The 21,365-nt window shown below is 34.4% G+C and overlaps 2 protein-coding genes across 4 annotated transcripts in view; one reads left to right on the top strand and one right to left on the bottom strand.

Moving 5' to 3' along the window:
* The window catches only part of Sdhaf3 (Succinate dehydrogenase assembly factor 3), a 173,504-nt gene extending 169,809 nt beyond the window's left edge, over positions 1–3,695 (top strand). The window contains exon 3 of the mRNA XM_081979736.1: positions 1,779–3,695. Coding sequence (XP_081835862.1) covers positions 1,779–2,062 — 284 coding nt within the window. The 3' untranslated portion in view covers positions 2,063–3,695. The remainder of the gene's footprint in view (positions 1–1,778) is intronic.
* Positions 1–21,365, bottom strand: part of LOC145729096 (protein turtle homolog A-like) — a 132,664-nt gene that overhangs the window by 82,730 nt on the left and 28,569 nt on the right. The window contains exon 1 of one of the 3 annotated variants that reach the window (XM_081979713.1): positions 10,644–10,782. The exons of the other annotated variants lie outside the window; for them this stretch is intronic. Within the exon in view, the coding sequence (XP_081835839.1) occupies positions 10,644–10,665 (22 nt within the window). The 5' untranslated portion in view covers positions 10,666–10,782. Of the gene's footprint in view, positions 1–10,643; positions 10,783–21,365 lie in introns of those variants that run through there. 3 annotated transcript variants of the gene reach the window in all.

The raw sequence follows: 21,365 nt of genomic DNA on the forward strand, positions 1-21,365 counted from the left end.
CGCCCTACAAACATTCATTCGTTACACAAAATCGATCTTTTCGTAACTGGTTACATAAATAGCTATTCTGGCACTAATGACGATTTTTTTTTACTATCTTCAAAAAATATTTTTAATGAGAGTACCTATATGGATTATTGAAGCATAATTAGATATGATGAGTAAAATAAGTTTTGGTTTTAATTATGAATTTATTAGGTGAACCTAACAAACCTTATCCAAACCCCCCAGAGGATTCTCCCTCCATTGTCCTTTTAAACTAACTTTTCTTAATGAATCGGTAAGTGGTCGACCCAAGAGGGTCAGTATTAATTGTCATTCGGCAAACTCGGACCTAAAGACGAACCCTCGCGTAATTAATTTACCATAAACCGTAGAGGAAAAACGACTTTTCTTTGTATTCGGGAGATTTGGAAAGTTTGAAAGGATTTCAGTGGCAGACGTGCAACGTAACAAGTTTAAAATTAGTTTGTTACTGTTGGAAATTAGTTAAGCGGTTTATTATGCAGTTGCCTAGGTAAAATAACAGAAGAACGAACCGAGGCATTCAACTATTCACATTGTGAACGTCTCCGATAATTCCGTGTAAGCCACCCAAAACCCGAGAGATGTTTAATTAATATCGTGCTCCCAGTAGTGCGAAAACCCCGCGAAGTGTTAATCGGTGTTGACAATAGATCGCACTTGATTGAACTACGTTCCATTGTGATCCGCGAACGTAATTCGGCGTTATTGTTTTAAGCTTTCGAGCCGTGCCGATATGTGTAAGCCTGAATTCAAAACCACTTTAATGTGGTTTCGGTTTAAGCCCTAAAATACATCAATCGTTTTGTTAATCGTTTAACAAAATACCACACCTTTCTCACATTTCACAACTAAATTTAATCCCTTGATATGCAACCCCACTAAAAACCTGTACAAATAAATGTGTATCATACTCTGTCAAATTGTGAAAACGTTTACAAACAGTTTCTCTGTGTTATAATATTTTTTTTAATCTCTAACTTACTGCATGTGGTTGATACTAAAAACAGTTGGGAAATTATAAGTGAGCTTAGAACCGCATCAAGCGCCCTATCAAATTTCGACATGAACGAACAAGTAAATTTGCAGCTGCTGCTGACGAACATAAAATGATTTGCTCGCTATTAGTTTGGCTTATTCGATCCGGTTATCATATGGGCTGGGAAGTTTTAATTAGTTTCAGCTGGAGGGACTTTGATTGGTTCGTAAATTTTTAGTCCCTGCCCGGATTGTCAATAATAAGTTGCTTGTTACTGGGATCTAATACAGTGCAGTTCGTATGTTGGTTATGTTTACGTCTAGTTTGTTAACATTAATTACTTGGATTATTGGAATGATATTACAGTACTTGACAAATGAAACTTTGGAACTACAACACAGAATGTGAAGAAATAAACTTTTCTGGATAACTGAGAGTTTTCAAATAACAGTGTGAAATGAACTCAAGCAACATAAACTCTACATGTACAGGGTGTCCGAATTATGTGCGTTTTTACAGGAAAATCCCATTTCCCGGCTAGATAAGAAAAAACTAGTAGACATGTCTAGAGGTTGATTTTTGAGAAAAGATTAATGGGGAAAACCGTATTTTGATATCTTGTCAGTTCGGGGAACTAGAAGGCGTTTTTTAATTTTCACCCATTTTCAAAATTTCTCACAACTTTTTTATTTATTAAAATATCGAAATGGTACAAAAATGTGATTCCAGTGGCGTCCTTGTTTTTTTGCTAATGTCTTTTTACTATGTTTTGCAGGATCGGGTGCCTCCGACGCTTCTGTCCAGAGTTTTGTTTGTAGTACCCGAGAGGGAGGACTGGAAATTCTCTCAAAACTCCTCCCGTCGCATGGAGACGTCTCGTTTACAGATAGATCCAAAACCGTGACGGGGGCAGAGGCAGGTGTGTATGGTACGATTTCGGGGACTAGGCTTAGCTTCCCTTTAGGCTGCCGCTGTACTATCTTCCAAGCCGATATCTTCGCGATCATCCGATGCGGAGTGTTCATTTTTGCGGGGAGCAATGGCTGCCTTAAAAACTGATTCAACGACGTCTGCGCTGGTGCTGGAGTGTAAGAAGACACTCCTGTTGCTCTCGCGGATGGCCAAGGTACGTCTAACTTGGGTTCCAGAGCACTACGGTGTTGAGGGAAACGAGGAGGCAGACAGTTTGGCCCTACGTAGCTCCAAAGAGAGATTCGTAGGACCAGAACCTATTCGGTAGCCGGCGCGGTCGGATCCGCCATCTTCTGGCAAAGATCCGATATTGCTTGGGAGGAGGCTCGAGGCATGCGGCAGTCGCGTTGTCTCATGTGCTTCTTTCCAAGAAACAAGTTGAAGTCCATGATGGAATTATCCAGAAAGGACCTCAGATGTGTGACAGGACTTCTCACGGGTCACTGTCAGATGAGAAGACACATGCACATTCTGGGTCTGTGACAGGATCCGGAATGTTGCTTGTGTCTGGAAGACGACAGTGAATGTGTGTCATATTGTCACAAAGGAAAGGAGGGTGTGTTAAATATCACTTCAGAAATACTTTACTACAAATGTATCATTTTCTATTCGTAGTCAAAACAAACTGTGGCTATTCAAAAAGATCTTGGGACACTTTTTAAATCAGTTGTCATTTTTTCCATAGTAAAATCAAATTTAATTATTCTTAGCCAATGCAACATTTCGACTTGTTATTTCATATAGGTAAAATATCATGTGCATTTAAAAAAATAAAATCAAATTTTCGCTTACTCCATTTTTCTGATAATACGAGTATTGTAATAGGATGAATTTTATAAAAGGTTAGCGATAACTTAGATTAGTAATTAGAATTGTCATTTGAAGGAGTTACCTCTCTTAGTTTAAACTGGAGGACCAGTTTCATGGAGGAGGGGCAAATGTCACAAAGGAAATAAATCAAATTTATTTTACTTGAACGGAAACATTAAAAAATGTGGAATTTATATTACTTGAGCGGAAACTGTCTTAGTGCAACTGCACTTATGATGCAATAGCTAAACTATGCACCGGAGTGTGACCGGACGCTGGGTTGCGAAATAGGTGGAACCAGTGTTTGGAATGCTATAAGAAGGAAGTTATACCCTAGAGAGGGGTTCATTCCAGTCAGTCCAGTTTTGCTGTGCACTACGTCGGAGAAGGCAGTACTGAATTCTGCAACCTGCACCAGGTTTACAAATTAATTAAATAGTAAACCATATCTTAAACTATAATAAATCGCGATTGCCAAACCCTCCAGAAAGCTGCCCTCATAATTGTTTAACAAATGTAAGTATGTATTTGTTATTGTAATATTTTGTGCATGTAAAAGGTATTGTTTAAAGTGCTACTTTTGGGAATTATGTTGAAGGTTTTATTCCGATTCGCTAAGTTGATAAACCAACCATTTTGTCAATTAGTTTTAACTGTTATTTAGTTATTAAATTATATTTTTCTACCAAGTGGTTTGATTCTACCTCTGAAACAAGACCTCGGTAAAGGCGTTTATTAAAGTAATAAACGCACGTCTCGTTTAACGTGTTGGGCCAAATAGGCTTTACAATTTAAACGTGACAATCTACGATTCTGGTCAATTTAGTATAATCTTGTATTATATCGACCACATTTTGCATAAAATCATTAAGAGTGTTTTCGTGTTTTTTAAAAAATTATACGTTGTCGTTAAACCTAGCGAAATATGTAATAACAATGAGTCACGCCTAGTCTGTAGGGGCTATAAATCGAAGGGGTGCGAATATAAAGGGACACCTGTGCTTTTTATGGGTCATTTCAGGTTTCCTTAAAATCCCCACAAAAAAGGGTTTTCTGAAAAAGGACGTTTGGGTCACCGAGATTTGTTTTTTTCTCACCCTTCACCACTTTTTGCGGTTTGATTGATATATCGCTCTGATACCAGTAATTAGCTTGTGATATAAATTTTTCAGAGATTTAAAAGAACTGGGTCGAGGCGGAAAATGACTAAAAACCAAGCAGTACATCATTTCTTGCACTTCCTATTCGCCGAGGCGTTTCCGAGATTTTAATTAGACACAATGCACGCCTTGCCTCGTCTTTCTATTTTTGCTGGAGGTAATAGCGTAACTTCTAAAGTTGAAACTTTTAACTCTATTATTACGCCCAGCAATGCATCGTTGGATGTCGTGTATCTATGTGAAACTTAGCAAAAATTATAGGCTGTCGTTAAAAGGCGAATTGTATTAAATTGTGCCTTTTGTCGTTCCATTTCTATTTTGCTAAGTGGTTAGTCAATTATGGATTAGTGAAGTGTGTTGTTCGAAATAAGCGTTTAAAACGGTCCTGTTAATTTACCGGCTCTATTTACATTTCATTACATCCGAATTTGACTACAAAGCGCCTGTCAGGGTATAATACATATTAGGTGGACTGAACATTAGCTTGTTGATATCGAGAGCTAATGTAGATGATTTTTAGTTTCTGTGAATTATCAGTTTTAACCAGATAGCAAAATCTCGCTCAAAAATCAGTTACAATCACTTAAGTGATGACGAGAGGAGTGCAGGGAAATAACTGTTATACGCCAGTCAATGTGTATCAAAGTTGTATTCTTTTATTGATGTGATAGGTCATGTAAATAGTTGGACAACTACATAAATATTGGATTAATTTGTTAAGCAGAATTGATCATTTCTGGTAGGTGTCGTAATCTGGGAGCAGTGTATGATTTTTACTGTAACATATTGCTTTTATTTGTTAGACATTATTTGATGGATGTTATCTTTTACGCCTCGCCAAATAAGCTACAAATTCCCGTGTAAACAAAAAGAATCTCACACAAGTTCTTATCGAAAGTCCGGAAAATAATTCACAGTTCCACTTTCTCTGTTTATTCCCATTCGAACGAACAACGTTTCCGGCTACGGAACCGAACTCCCTCCAACTTTTATCTAAAGTTGGACGCCGCCGCCCGACTCCCTCACGGCGCTCAGGTGAATTTGATCATTTTTTCCCTGCTCCTCGTCGTTATCTCTATTTGCAATGCAGAGCTTTTTAAATAAAGATAAAAAGTTGATTTATGGACGCGAGAATAAGAGACGGCGCGCGTCGTAAATACCGGATCGCTGCTGTTCCAAAGAGGGCGCAAATTTGTTCCGACATTAAAAAAAATTGGGGCGCCACTAAAAAAAAATATGAAACACGTGTAAAAATGTGGATTTACATCGCTTTAACGTATTTAACCATTCTAGTCGAGGTCCCTTATGTGGCGCGTGTATGTTAAAAGGGAAAACCTTCCAACTGGCACACAAAGCTGCAATAACAATTTCAATTAGAGGCGCATATAAAGCCAGCCAGGAAACGCAAACGAGTCACAAAGGACGGTCCTGGACAAGGGGACCGATTTTCTCTCTTGTTGATTTTGAATCGAACACGTAACGGACGGTTTTCGTATTATTTTAATGGCCGACCGATGGTTATTTGAAGGGCTTCGTGTGGGAGATTAAGCTTAGTTAATTAGACATTTCAATTACAGTTGAGGTTTGTCAGTTAAGGTCTTGTATTAGTATTGGTCATTACAGGGAGTAATGTTTCACTTAGTTTCGGTTTAGTTAAATTATATCACAAATAGTCGATTCTCAAAATGTTTTTTCTATGATTGTTTGCTAAAATAATATGCTTATTACTCACTGGATTTGGATGGACACTGTGAGTAATGAGTCATTATTCACTGATTCAGTCCACTAGCGGAATGTAACGTTTGCTTCTTCATTTGTCAAATTTAAAATATTTACCTTCTTAAAACATACTTGAAAAGTAACAAAATCAGTGTGACTCAATTTACATTGATTTTTGCAATAGCTGTCAAATTGACCGGTGCCAAACCGAACAAAAGCAGGTGACGGCGATTGTTGTTTTCTTTCGTTGTGAAACTTACCACAGTTGTAGAAAAAGTATTCTACACGCACGTAGTGGTTATTACTCATTCGATGATTTACGACTTCGGCTCGTGTCGCAAACTTTATCTTCGCAACTAATAGCTATCATTATATGCTCGTTGAATAATATACTATTATCTATGACCACACTGTAAATAGCTAATTACGCATAGTTTTCCGTTTGTAATAACCCTCTTTACGCGTTTTAGACCCGTAAACCAACTGACCTAATCCTGGAGAAAATTGTTTTCGTTTTCTTTTTTTGCTTCATCAAAGAATATTAGATGAAAATCAATGTACGGTTTTATGTAAATATCAATTCGTCTAGAATATGATCTGCAATAGCAAACGCATCAACTAACGTTACTGAAAGTACTACTTCTAATACTAATAATAATTCAGATCAGTCGTGTGGTTTTAATAATTGTAATGTAAGTTTGAAGCATTTTTTTTTGAAATAGTGGATTAGCTGAGATGTGAAACCAGGACTATACACTTGGTCGTAGATAAAGTCTAGTACCTACGTTACATGTGCTCTAATGCATTTTAGGCACTCATGAAGTAAATAAAATGCTTCTACAGCACTAGATACGTAATAAACTATATTAATTTACAGTAAAAGATTGTTAAGAAAGCAAAACTTTCCACTTTGCATGTGTACTGAACAACAGAACTTCTTAAAGGAATTTAACAAGCAAATCTAATTAGTCTCTTCGGATGCCATTTAGTTCTCTAAACAAGTCAGGGGTTGCATGTCGCGGACAACTTTGTAAACTTCTTTGTTTACAAGGCTAATTGGTATCCATGGCACTGCGACTAATTAAGCGCCGTTTAAAAGTCAACAACTATCGCAATTCTCTTTTGTGGGGGGGAGAGATGCCGGCTTAAATCTAGACGATAAGCCTCGTTTAAAATTCAGACAGTTTACGGTTTGTTAACGGAAAAGTTTTCGGGTATTCAAAAAGTTACATGACGCCGAATTGTGGACAAAAACACGGTACATGACTAGATTGTATATTAACAACAGAAGGGGAGTTTAAAATTGCTTAACTTTAGAGCAAGAGTAAAGGTACATTAAGATTATATCTGAAATGACATGTCAATGTCTGAATAATTTACAATTCGTTATCAGCGAATTAGAGTAAACTAAATGGTGAAATGGCTTCAAAGGCAGAAATTTGTATTTTATTAATTTTTATTAAGTAATAATTGAAGAGCTTGTTGCCAAAGTTGCCAAATTTACCATTCTCTCAAATACGGACAAATTCAAATTTCTATAGTGTTGGTAATCTGACAATTCTTAGGTTTAAACTTTATTATAATCTGTGTTTTATTGGTTTGTCTGTTGCCAATTTCAAACTTCTTATAATTGTGTGCAAAATGTATTCAATGTGCATAAATCGACCATTTTTACAGTGTTACCAAAGTGATAATAGTTTGTTTACTTCAACTCAAACTATTTCAATGTTGTCAAAATTACCATTTCCTTGAAAACGAACCAACTCAAATTTCTACAATGTTGCTAATCTGACAATTCTTCGGTTTAAACTTATAATGAAGTGTCTTTTACTTGTTTCAATTTTCAGTGACAGAACTATTGAAAATAGCTGTTTGTTTACATTTTGTATGGAATTTCCAGAGATCTAAGTGGTTTTTATGTTATTGTTATGTTTTACTTGTTATTGACATAAAAGTTAATGTAAAAGTGTGGTAAGTGCAGTAATTTTGGAATTGACGTTGTTGTGTGTGTGTGTTAAGACTTTGAATATTATTGATTCCAGAATTGGAACTTCTGTTCATATTTTATTATCTCATCAGTTAATCTAATGGCAATCGCAGCAGTAGTGGCCTGATTATTCTTGTCAAGCTGAGAGACTAGACAGGTCGAGCAGGATTTAATAATTAATTTTTTACCTAAGTTTCTGCACAGTAGCAGAGAAAGTCGCCTTTCATATTAGTTTTCATAATTTTCCGATTTTTTGAAAATTGACACCTTTACTAGCTAGACAGAGAAGACAATGAAGTTTTTTGTGTTAGGATCCAACATTTCCTTTTACACCATATTCTTGGGGGAAAGAATTTAAACTTCCATAGAGAAAATTAAGTTCCCACTAACTCTGATCGTTCGGCCCGATTATGTCCCTAAATTCCAATAATGTGTTCTACGTGATTTCATTTCGGAAGCTGAACTTCCGAGGCGCTCCCCGTCGAGCCACTAAACGCGACCGGGAGTCCATTCAATGCATTCTTATCTTCCAATTTTTAACTGGCACAACAGAACTGCGGGATGCGGCCGCGAATATGGGACTTGGGACTTTTAAAGGGGCGGCGAGAACGAAAGGTCAGCCCGATGCGGCGGAACGGAATAATGGCGACATTTCTCAGCCGCATTCCGGCGTCTGGAATATTGCTTTGAAACCCTTCTGTATTCGGCGATGCCATAAATGCGAGATTTTCGGTCAATGGAGCTGATATTACCACTCTTTATAAATCGCGATTGCTCTTTTTTCAACCCATTGTACCCTTAAATGTTTTAATATTTGTAGACATAGAAAGAGAATAATAGTTGATTTGGTTTTGTTGCTAATAAAGACCAAATTCAGATACTTAAGTGTCGCGGTCAAAACCTGAAAGACAATTCTCTAGATTTACTTATCTAAGGGTGCAAATGGGACACGTTTTATGTTCTAACTGAAAACCATTTGGTATGAATCTTACATTAAGAACAATATCAAAAATATCTTTAATTGACTTACTAACTCAAAAGACTTGTTTCTGTGTTATCAGAAAAGAGTTAAAACATTAAGTCCTTACGAAGACGTAGAAGGGCCACAGACGTTATTTTTTTAAAATTCCTAATTCAAACTCAGAAATTAACTAAATTCCGGCTTCAAATTCGGAATTAGTTGCAATGTTACCAAACAGACCAATTCTACCAATAGAGTTGGGCAAATTTATGAATTTTCTGATTATTTCCGAAGCATTCGAATTAGCAATATTCGTTTGCGGTTTTATGACGTATTTGACATTGACAATATTGACATTTGGTGTCGTGTCAAACTGTCAATGTTGTCATTCAGTTCAATATTCAACGTTGTTGTTTTCGTTCTTTGTTAACTTAACTTAGTTCCACATATTTATTATTATTTATATACTAATTTTATTATTGATATTTGATTGATTTTTTGAGGTTATGTTGATTAATTTCAGTCTTCTTCATCTCTCCACCATTTTCCTGAAAGCGTTTCTTACCTACCCGAAATTTTTCAAACTTCAGAATGTTTTCTCTGTAAAAAGCTAATTTTGCGTGCCCTAGTCTAGTTTAAAGTTTCAAAGTGTCTTTGCAATGTTGCCAAACGGTCAAATTGTATTAATTTGGTTGGAAGAGTGTTTGAAATTTTACCAAACTGACAAATTCTATCAAGTTTTTTAAAAAGTGCGTTTGGAATGTTGCCTTCCTGGCACATTCGACTAATTTGGTTCAAAGTGTGCTAGCAATGGTGCCAATCCGACAAATTTTACTATTTTGATTTGAAGTGAGGTTGCAATGTTAGCAAACTGACAAATTTTACTTATTTCATTCGAAATGTGTTTGTAATGTTGTCAAACTGACAAATTCGACTATTTTGGTTCGAATAGTGTTTGCAATGTGACATTATAAAATCTTTGAAGTCGGAATTTAAGAAATTCAACGATAGTGACTTTTCGACGCTTGCGTAAGTCTCCATGTCAATATTCAAAGTTTTTAAATCAACATTCACGTTTCAATGTCAATGTTCTATTTCTAACGGTGATGTAAGAGTCAGAAACCTCAAGTGAATTTCAAAATCCTACTTAGACATCTTTTAGTAAAAACCATTGATCTAACCTGTAAACTGAATTGAAAAGTGAAGGCAGGTACCGCACAGTAAAACACGTGAATAGCCTTTTCTGTTTAGAAAGTCTTTATTAAGAATACCTAATATTAAAAATAACGAAAACGTATTTCTGTGTTGAGATTATTTTCGAACGACAACAACTACTCAAAGCACTTTTACGTTTTTGACATTCGTGTCTAATGTCAATTATTTTGACAGACGACTTACGCCAGTGCAGAAAATAAAGTACTCAATGATCAATTGAACTTGGAACTGATACATCAACAAAAAGTAAGTAAGAAAATTTTAATGATTTTGTAAGTAAATTCCTGGTTTACTACTTTACATTTCAACTTTCTACCCTAAAATATGAGAATTTACGAAATAATGACTCGTTCTTATCGATGTGCTAAAGTGGCGTTATCATATCTGGAGGATCCTAAAAGGGGCTTTAATAGCCAATATCACTTACCCCGCACATCCTAATTGCCAACCCGAAAAAATCGTCGCGATTAGCTAATGCTTTTGCAGCGTTTAAAGCAAAAAACTTTAATGGTCACCAAATGGAAATTTTTACCACTAAAAAACCGCTAAACCTATTATGTGTGTAACAGAATTATTATTTTGAGCACTCTTTAATCGGCTTGAACAAACAAATTTAATTGCGTGTTTGGTAACGTTGCGAAATTGACGTATGAATCATTCATTTAGTGGATGTTAACAGTGATTAAATTTGTCAGTAAGGATTTGCAATATTTATTCGGTTTTTATGGTAATAAAACTAGAACCACCTCATCCAGAAATGATTTTCCTCTTAGCGGCAGACAAACAATAATTAATCAAAATTTAGCAGTAGCTTACATGCAAACTCATAGGAAACCATTAAAACTCCGAACAAGGCTGGCAGGCATTAATCAGGAGCCCCGACAATAAGTTCAACACAAACGATACGAACTGTTTTACGTTCCCCGGAAGCGGCTGCAAATTTGTTTGCCTTCTCTTATTATGCATACATGCATAAGGCGCGTTTTATACGTCGTGTTTCGTTACGGTTTAGACAGCGCAAATCACTGTGTAACCGCCGCTTTAAATTGATGTTGATTAGTTATCAAAACTAGAAATTACTACCTGGCTTTACAGGAAATTCAGCTTTGCAATCTCTAAATCCACAGTCAACTTTGGTTAAAATTTATAACGAGCTTTATGGATAACGTGCTCAACATTTCAATACGAGCGTGAATTTAATGAGAAACATGTTTATAATTTAGCTAAGTTGGGAGAAAAGACCACACGTTTGTCTGGCAGAAGTTTAATAAACTGATTTCATAAAAACAAACATTAACCGGAAACTTAACTTAAAGAACATGAGCAAAAGAGGAAGGATAGAGATCCTAAAAAAAAACATATTGGTGTGATGAAGACAAGACATTCAATTTGAAGTGGAAGAAAAACGGAACCACTACCTAAGTTGATAGAAAATAAGTGATAAATTAAAAGAAGAACGAATGAGAAAAAATGTTTATTCTCAAATAAAACGAAATGGGTTGGATTTAGGTATAGGCAAGTAAATTGAAACGTATAGTAATTTTTAATGCTCAAAATGATTCCGTCATAAAAATTGTGGGTTTCTATTTAAAAAACTTGAAATTTTTCATTTTTTTTAGTGGCAGGTTTATGATTTTTTTTTGACGACCCTGTATACAAATAAGTCATTACGCACCCTCAGTTTAATAAAACGATCCTTTATTTAGAATAACCCAAAGTTTCATTGCAAAATAAGATATGCTTTTGACAGAGTACAAAAAGGTGTTGAGCGTTGCAACTGTCACTTTTTTGGAAAAACATCAAATATTTTGAAAACGGCTAGAGATAGGCATAGGGCATTGTACACAAAAGTTGGTCAGAATTTTGTGAGGAATCCAAATATGTAATAATATATAGGGTGTTCTATTATTTTCTTATTAAAATAAGAAAATTGTGATCGACTTCCGGTATAAACGGAGACCATCTTGAAAATATTTTAGTTAGATTGGGCATGCCCACATCAGTATCCTGCCAAATTTTCAAAACTCTCCTATTTATACTTTTTCCAATATCAATCGATGTCTTTCGTCGTGGGACATCCAGTATATTTTTAGTGTTTTAGTGTTTCTGCTTGTTCTTGTAAAGAAACCTTTGTTTAGCGTTCTTTGGTTCTCGTTTCTACATTTTTAGACATCTGAAGTGTTCCTTAACCGCATTAAAATCTGTTAATTCGTTTCGAAATGGCGAGATTTTAAAAATGACCCAAAAACTAACTTACATTACAGTTTAGTAATGCAAACCCTGAAATCACTGAGGGATTCCTAAATCATATGACCTAATAACTAAGTTCTAAAATAGTTGAAAACACTTTCACTTTGACAAATCAAAACTGGACTAATATAAATTAATAAATATTTAATGAGTGTTTTCCTTCAAAGTTATGAATATAACTTAATTAAACATATTTATCCAGAGCGCCTACGATGCAAAAAGGGCATACAAAATGCAACATACATTGTTAAAATTCAACTAGACAGTGGAATATAATCGTTGAATATATCTGCATATTTTGCATGTAATCGCATATTTTATATAAAAATTCATATTTCGACTAGTTGAATTTGGTTCTGGGTTGCTCATAAAATTTGCACTTATTTGGATCAGCAGCCCTATATTATAGTCACGTTTGTTACACTTGAATTTAAAAAAGAAGCAGTAAGTAATTGTGTAGACCTAGTGATAATGATTCCTGACTTATATTTTTAAAATGTAAATGACAACTTTGTGGTTATTATATTAAATATCCTGCAAAGCTTGAAATTTATTTAATCGTTTGATTGGCAAATATTCCTCTCCTGTGCAAATACTCGTTAGTTACTATTTGAACATTAGACGTTGATTATAATTTCCGGCAGGCTTTGGCAAACAACCTTTCCAGTTCTGGCCCAAATAATCCTGGCCAACAAAAAAACCTAAAACATAGCAAAGTCAATTAAAAAAGGAAACTTTTTAATTAAACCTTCGTTTCGTTCCTGCAAAGATTAAAAGCCGGGCGGTCGGTGTGGAATATTGCAATCCAACGACGGAATAGGATTTATGGACCTTTAATTTAATACAGTTTAATAGCTGGCAATTAAGCCCCGTACACATATCGTCGTTTATTAAACGACAAAAATATTATGTGGCCAGATTGGGTGGATCGACTTTTGCCCGGTCAGTTGACACTTTATCAAATCTCTTTTATTTTTATTTTTAATTTGAAACACCCTATTTAAATCATCATCAATTTTATTGGGTAAATCTATTCAAATTTTATACATACAAGGTGTTCTTAAACCAACGTATTATACATAAAAAATGAACTATAGTCTGCTGTAAAAATTATATTTCAAAAATGCTTTGTTAAAGAATACAGAGTGTTGAAGTTTTATTTTTTTTTTGAGTTTTAGCTCCCCAAGCTTTTTTTCTAGACCGCCTATGAGATCGTTTTCTTAAAAATTTAAAATTCTGATTCAATTTAGAAACTTTCTTGTATCATTTGTTTCTGCCCCATCTGTAAACTTTTCAAGCAAATTGCATTTTAATTTTAGGTAAAAAACAAAAATTAGTAGACCCAGACAATGGACCAAATTAGGTATTTATGGCATGTCAATGTGATTTGTCATGGATTTTTAAATAAAATCACTTTATCAATGGTCATGTGACATTGAAGAAACAATAATAAGACGTTCAAAAATTTCCTTCTTTAAGACTTCTCCTTTCAAATGTCACATCGGAAATGATTACGTTAATGTGAGACATTTCTGATTTTCATGTCAAAACGGTCACGTGACATTGAAAGTTTAATTTAAATCGTGTCACGTGACTAATAGTTTAAAATTGAGAATGGTCAGGTTAGCAGAAGGAGAACAGTCAAATGACTGCTTAAATTGGAGAAAAAGCAATTTAGATTTGGAAATCGTCGCGTGACGCTGAAAATCTAAATTTCAATTTGAAAACAATCACGTGACTTAAAAACTAAAATTTAAACTGCAAAATGGTCACGTGACCAGAGTAAGAACAGTTACATGAGACTGGATTTTTTTTTTTCAGTTTTAATTTGATTATGGTTTTAAACTGAACAAATCAAATTTTAATTTGAGAATGGTCACGTGAGACTGAAAATCCAAATTTCAATTAGATAGCGATCTCATGACTGTAAAATTGAAGTTTAAATTTCAAAATGATCACCTAACCAGGAGTAAAATAGTCACGTGATATTTAGAAATCAAGTTTCAATTTAAAAACAGTCTTGTGACGCTACTAATTCAAATTTTAATGTAAAATCACTAGAAAATTTACATTTAAAAAACTATTTTGACTCTAAAATCAAAATTATCAGTTACCTGACTAGAAGTAGCACTGAAAATTGAAAAAAGTCACGTGAGGCAAAAATTCAAATAATTTGAAAATGTCCAAATTTGAAAGCAAACTTGTGACTGTAAAACTGAAATTGGAATTTTAAAATGCTCACCTGAGCAGAACAAGAATAGTCACGTGACACTGAAAAATCCAGTTTCACTTTGAAATTGGTCACGTTACCTGAAAATTAATGTCCAAATTTAAAAACGATCACGTAATTGTCAAATCGAAGTCAGAACACCTAATTACAAGCCAAACATTAAGTTTTAATAGGAAAATGGTTTTAAAAATCAATTTTAGTTTGACCAGAAAATCAATGGCCACATGATAGATGATAGCACAGCTGTATTTTTTTAAATAAATATATTCTTCATTAACTTTAATCGCAGTTTGATTAAAATGAAAATCAAACTTATTTCCTGAAAATGCTAATTAGAACGTTTTAGTCTAGACTGTAACTGGTCCAATACAAGAACGATTGCGTTCGTTTCGTTGAAATAAAAGTGATTTTGTCGCTTTTGATGTTGCTGCTTCCCCAGTCCCCGTATTAATAAATCAAATTTGGTCCGATGCCGTTGATTAATTGCCGGCGTTTTAGAAATAAAAGCCCCGCAGCTAGACGAACAATGGCATCGATACGAGATTATCGATCTATATGCGCTTGCCTGTTGACCCTTTTGTGTGCATTTACTAACCAATCGATAAATAATCGATTCGTGCAATTGACGGTCTGCACGTGATTCAGCTATTTGAGATACGAAGGCTGTAAACTTTAAATCTAAAAAGGGAAAAGAAGTATTTCTGTTATCTACGAATTGTTTTCTTTAGAATGCAGCTCACGACGCCGGTATCCCCAATAGTCTGCCCGACTGGGCGAAAATCTTTTAAAAAGGCGAACGATTTATAGGGTTCGATAAGGAAATTTAAACTCGGCGCGGCTAAATTTAGATGCGGAATGCAAAATAAGGTAGCGAGCTTATTTAACGGACACTCGCGTCGTAAAACTAGTTTTATTTTTGCAACCCCCCCGTAAAGAACGACTGCTTTATTTAGTTTCCTGCACGAAATCCTAAATTAAAACCTGAAAGCACCTGAAGTTAAACAGTAATAACACTGAGTGAGGTTATATCCAATTAAACAATTTATGAACGCGCTATGTATTTAAGCACACGTAAAAGTTTCGTACAAGTAGCCCCAAAATTTAAGTAAGAGGGGGAAATTTAATTTTGTACCGTGCCGTTACAACGCAACGCTTTTATGGAACTTTTAAAATGTCGTTTCGAGGGTAATTGTAGTGATTTTTAACGTTCACGTTTGCCAATTAAACGCGATTGAATTTTAAAACTCGTCGTTTGCATAATTTTTAGGCGTATGACACACACACCTTTTTTATAACGAGTTGTAGGACGTTTCTAGTAAAGTAAGTAAGTAGTTCATTCATTTCATGTTTATTAGTAAGTAGTGTAGTGTTTATAGTAGTACTTTCTAAGACACAGTCCAAAAAAATTTTGTTATAACTGTCAGACCGTTGGATCAATTTTGATAAAATTTTAAGTAAGTACTGGACGAAATAAATAATGATAACATTCTCGCACTATTTTTGTTCTCGAAATATAGACTTTCCCGCACTAGTGCGTAAAGAAATCATTTTTCCGCACTAGGGTGGGAAAATTAAATTATGTTAATTTATGTATCATATTCAAAATTATTATTCCATATAATAATTGTTCATTTATTATTAGAATTTGTAGGTTAGTAGGTTTTTATCAAATTTTATTTTTGTACTTAATATTTTTAATGTTCTGTTATATTTCAGTTACATTCATAATATGTGTTACAGAAAAATATTGTTAAATTCTCTATTATTAAAAAAATATTTTTCAATTTTAATTTATCATTTATTTTCAATTATTGGTTTTCTTTCAATTATTTAAAAACTCTCGTAGAAAAAATGAGGTTACTATCAGGTGCGGAAAGTGCCCGCACTCGACTTCAGTCAGCGTGCGGGGGAGCATCACTTTCCGCACTTGTTAGGAAAATAATTATTTCGGACTAATTCAATTTTAAAAATTAGTGTTCAAGATTAATATCGGAACATTTTTTTCAGTCTTAAAGCACTAAGAACAGTCCATTTTTTTGCACCGATAAGTGTAGAAGTCAATTTAATAGTGAAGAAGCTTGAAATGATATTTTCAAGACTATGGACAGTGTACAAACTGGGCTTTCAGGCCTGATAAGTGAAAAACTTTGGGAAGATCTTGAAGAGCCTTCAAAACTCTATTTTCATGCTGAAAACAAATCTTAAAGCACTAAAAACAATCTAGATTTTTAAAAAATGCTCGAAGTTTTAACAGTGAAGTGTCTAGAAATCAATTTAATAGTCACAAATCTTGAAATAGCATTTATAAGCCTATGAAAAATGTCAAAATTCTTTCCTAAGTCTGCTATGACAAAAACTTGGTGAAGATAGATTTTCCAAGCTGAAAGCAGTTTTAAAGTCCTAAAAATAGTCTAGAGTTTTAATAAAATGAAGAGCAAAGTATTATTTTCGGCGAACAAAACGGTTTAAATGTTCCTATCTTACTTTTTAGAGATCTATCTACGACGTATTTTAAAAAATTTCAAAAAAAAGTTCGCCTGCTATATTCTTCCAAATATTGAAAATTCCAATGTTTAATAACCAATATCTCCAAAAGACAACCTTTAGAGAAACACTGCATCAGAATCAAGAAATATTATCAGTTACTAGTTTTGTTTATTTTTCGAAAAAAGTACCATTAGTGGCTAATCAGATTTTATCTGAAGACATCTAATGAACTGCAGATGTTACTTTTCGGTGTCGATATTGAACAGATCGAGTTTACAAAAGTTTGGAAAACCCAAACAAGAATCGAAAGTTATCCGGTTAAATCCGAGTTGTCAGCAAAGTTTTGGTAGAAGCTATTAGCAAACAAAACACCAAGAGCTCTTAAAAGGGGGCAAATTTCAAATTATTTCCGACAAACCGAATGCCGATAGCTCGCGCCCAAGAAACAATCCCCCCAAAAACCGGGCGCAATTCTATAAGGAAATTTAAGCTCGCGATGTAACGAAATTCGGAATGCAATTTCCCATTCAATTGGACGGAAACGGACCGAAAAAAGACAACGCCACTTTCTGGCTCTTATTTCGGATGCATCTTGTTGGCTCGGGGCGCCACCGATCGCACGGCATTATGTAGATATTGTATTTGAATATTAAAATTTGCTTTCGATTCAATTTTTATTCCGTCACGCAACCGGAAAATGGCTAGAACGTCACAAATTGTGACGTACCATACTGAAAAATGGCGGTATCATTACGATGACCTAATAAAGCGCCAAACAAAGCGAAATTAAAAGAAATTGCGGCAACAAAACCCTATATTAAGCTCGGCCACATAAATTAGCATAATGTCGACTTAAATGCAAGCCACGTACGAAATCTCGGTACTTTTCGGTAACACGCCATTAATTTGGCCGTTGCATGCCGGTTTCTATTATAGAATATTTTGGTAAACGTCTGCTTTTGAATTGCGGAATTTGTTTGCGAATCGGATTGTGAAGTGCCCTACTTTTGATTCCCCCCGATTCGATTCAAATTATTTGCTTTGGTAACGATAACCTACACGAACAGTTTGTCATCCGTAATTTCCTCGACTATTAAGTTTTAAAAGTTAAAGCGATGTCGTGAAAAAATGTCGTTTCTTAGTAAACTTTTATGGACTTTTAAAGTGTCATTTTCGGGTTGATTGTAGTAATTTTTTATTTTAATTACTGCTATAATTTTTTTACAGCATTTAAGTTAAGAATTTCAAATTTATTTTGGTATTTAAAAAAAAAAGTATTTGCTTCTTGTTGAAAATTAGTTTGGTTAGTGATATGTAATCAGGTTGCACCCCACCAAAAATAGTAAACTACAAATTTGTTGCCAGAAAAATCGAAGCATGGGAAAGAAACAGTATCTACATAAAAGTGTAGCTACTTTTTCCTTCACTTGGCATTAGTGGTAATCAACAGTGATGTGGACAAAGTATAATATTATCCTCGTTTTTTTATTTAAACATATTTTATTAACAAAATTTAGGTACTTTTTACAGTGGTAATACATGTCTATTGTTTTAACTAATGGAGTTAAGTTACACAATTTTTTGTGATTGGTATTTTATAACAAATTCAATTCTCTATTAGATTAGTACTGATGAATAACAGCAATACCAGTACATTTAAGTAGCAAAACTAATTCAAACTCAATTTCATCCACCTTGAGCTATATGCACACCTTCACCGTCCTAAATAGAACGATGCCGACCTTTTAACGGTTTAACGTCGGCAAGGGGCAATCTAATTTCTTCTTAATAACGTTGTCAGGCCTCCTGGCCCTAATGAGACCTTTCTCACGTAATTAAAGACCATCATTATCCAACTAATTAGTTATCTGTTCCCATATTTGTCCGGACGCAGCAAGGCTAATGGGAAGTGAAGCGAACCTTGGCCCATCGAAATAGACTTAATGGAAAACTGCTGGCCACGTGTATGGTAAAATCATTCCGAACTAAAAACACATTCTTAATGATGTTTGTGTTGCCTTGATTCTCGACTAAGTTGAATTAGAATGTCACGCTGTCGGTGTGGTTCACATGTAATTAAGGAATTCATTAAGCAACTAATTAATTAGAGTATTGGAATTGCGTAATAAATTGGTGCAGGTTTCATTTGCTTTCAAAATGTTGATTTCACGTCAAAACAGGCTTAATTGCTTTTGAATCCAGTGTCTGGATATCGAAAAACCGGTCGTCTTACTCTCGGGTTAAGGAGTTATTGTCTCCCAGTTTTTACACTTTAGCGTAGCCCTCTTATTGCGGGAGGTTTTTGCGGTGACTTATCATCCTTCTAAGCCGGTTTTATGTCTTTGTATTCGAGCGAGAAAGCTTTCCCTTGTAGGGCGACTGCTCCGCTATAGAAATATAAATTAGGGCCATTCTACTGGATCGCATTGTCTTTGGGGATTATTTCTTAATTTTGTCGGCCGCCCCCGTAGGGTCAGGGTTAATCGCGTTATTTTTTTTTTGTTACTCGGATGATTTAGGGAGATGCCTTTGTACGCCGCTGACTGGCACATAAAAAAAATCCTCACACCGAATCGATTTAGAGCAAAAATCATATTTCCGTCATTCGCGCTCGTGAAAGAGAAATGCGGCTCAATAAAAGGGGCGACGAGTGGAAAAATAGATGACTAGGGTATTTTTTCCGCAGAGAAAGCGTGCGGCGGCCGATCGTTCGTAAAGGACTCGCTTGACTGATCGAGTGAATACCGAAAGAAAAAGACAGGTTACCACCAGATAAATCAGCCCAGATGTCATGAACATACTCAAAAACCTAAGAAGGTCAACAAACTGTTTATAGTAAAATCAATAAGTGTTTTCCCAACAAACATTTTTGGCTATAATAAGCAAGCAGAAAGGAAAATTTACTTCTGTTGGTAAAAATCTACCTAAATTTGACTACAAAAATTACTCGTCAGTTTAAAATTTGTCGAAGTTTTTGAAGGTAGTTAACAATAAAACTTAGTAACAAATATTTTTGAAAATGCCCTTCAAGACAAGTGAAACAAGTTATCGACCTAGTTGAACATTACCTCAAATCATGAATATCGGTTCAAATTAAAACCTCTTTCTGACTTAATGGTTAAATACTAAGCATAACGGCAAGAACTTTTGACCTGAAGGACTTAGAAAATGGCCTTTGAAGTTTGAGTATGGTTTAGCGGCCATATTTTTATGTCCTATTTTGTAAATTGCATCACATACAAATTTTAACTTTTATTTAAAACTCCTCGATAGTTAGTTGAGATTCTGTCTGAATAGATGCTAATAGTAAACAGTTAGGTTTTATTAATCGTATTATTTCTGTATAGAAAAGATTCTTGATTTATGTAACTTAACCTTTAAATTTAAGGTGAGTCGGAAAAAACGTAATCAAAGTTATTTCTTGAAACTAAGTTTCATGGTTAAGTATGTCCATATCAATATATTATGTTCTTGCAACATCATTTTATAATGTCATTTTGTTTGCTGGCCTTTGCCTTTTTGCCTTTGCCTGTTGACATTCCGTTTTTGTTACCGATTACCCTGATGCCTATAACCTCAATAAGAGCAGTAAACAACCTGTCATAGCTTTTTTGGCTCCATCTTTGTTTAGTAGCGTCTTTGAGGTTAAATTTTGGTAGCATAATTAAGTAGAAATTAAATTATAAAATATTATTTTTTCTGAAAAAAAGTCTGATTCAAACTATTAATTGAAAATTTTGGCTTATTGTGCTGCGAACTCCTCATGAAACAGTGGACATTTTGTATAATTTTATACTTTTTACACCAATTAAAACTACAAATTTAAAGACTACATCGTAACCCCTGCCTTAAGCTGCAACCTACAATTATCATCTTGCTAATCAATATGACATTCAATCGATAACGTTGACAATATTTTGTTAACTTTAAAAAGAATCCAAAAAATTAAATATGCACTTTTGCTACCTATATTTTGTTATTCGGAAAAATTGAAGTGAAAATACACATTTTTCTTCAATAAAATACTCAATTTTCTACTCCATATTAACGTTTGCATGACGATTTAAAATTTTACTGTATCAAAAAAAAAAAAAATTGTGGCAACGCTGCGACCCTAAATACTATTAAAGTAGCTAATCCGCAGCTAATACCTTTTCTTTTTTCAATCAAAAATATTTTTGTTTAGTATAACTACTTACTTTTATAGCCTTTTTATAGTATTTATTCAGTGAATTTAGATAAACTTGAAACAATCACTGACTTCAACATTTAAAATTCAAAATAAATAGAGTTTAGTTTTGCAAATGATATTAGGTTGAAAATTGAGTCAGGTGACACTTAAACAGAAGTTATGCAGAAAGGTCGAAACACGTGGCCTTGTCTCTTTAAACAGTCAAAAATCAGATTTTTAGATCATTTTTCAAAAAAAAAATCGTGACGTAAAAAATGCATTTATTGAGAAATAATAAGTAATGAAACCAAAAACTGTTTTGACTCCTATTTGTAGTTAAAATTTTTAAGTCACGTGACTTAAAATCTGATTGTATAATCTACAAGTCAAATTTCAAGAA

This window comes from Ips typographus, linkage group LG5 (genome assembly GCF_016097725.1).
Source record: "Ips typographus isolate SLU linkage group LG5, UJ_Ityp_2.0, whole genome shotgun sequence".
NCBI lineage: Eukaryota > Metazoa > Arthropoda > Insecta > Coleoptera > Curculionidae > Ips > Ips typographus.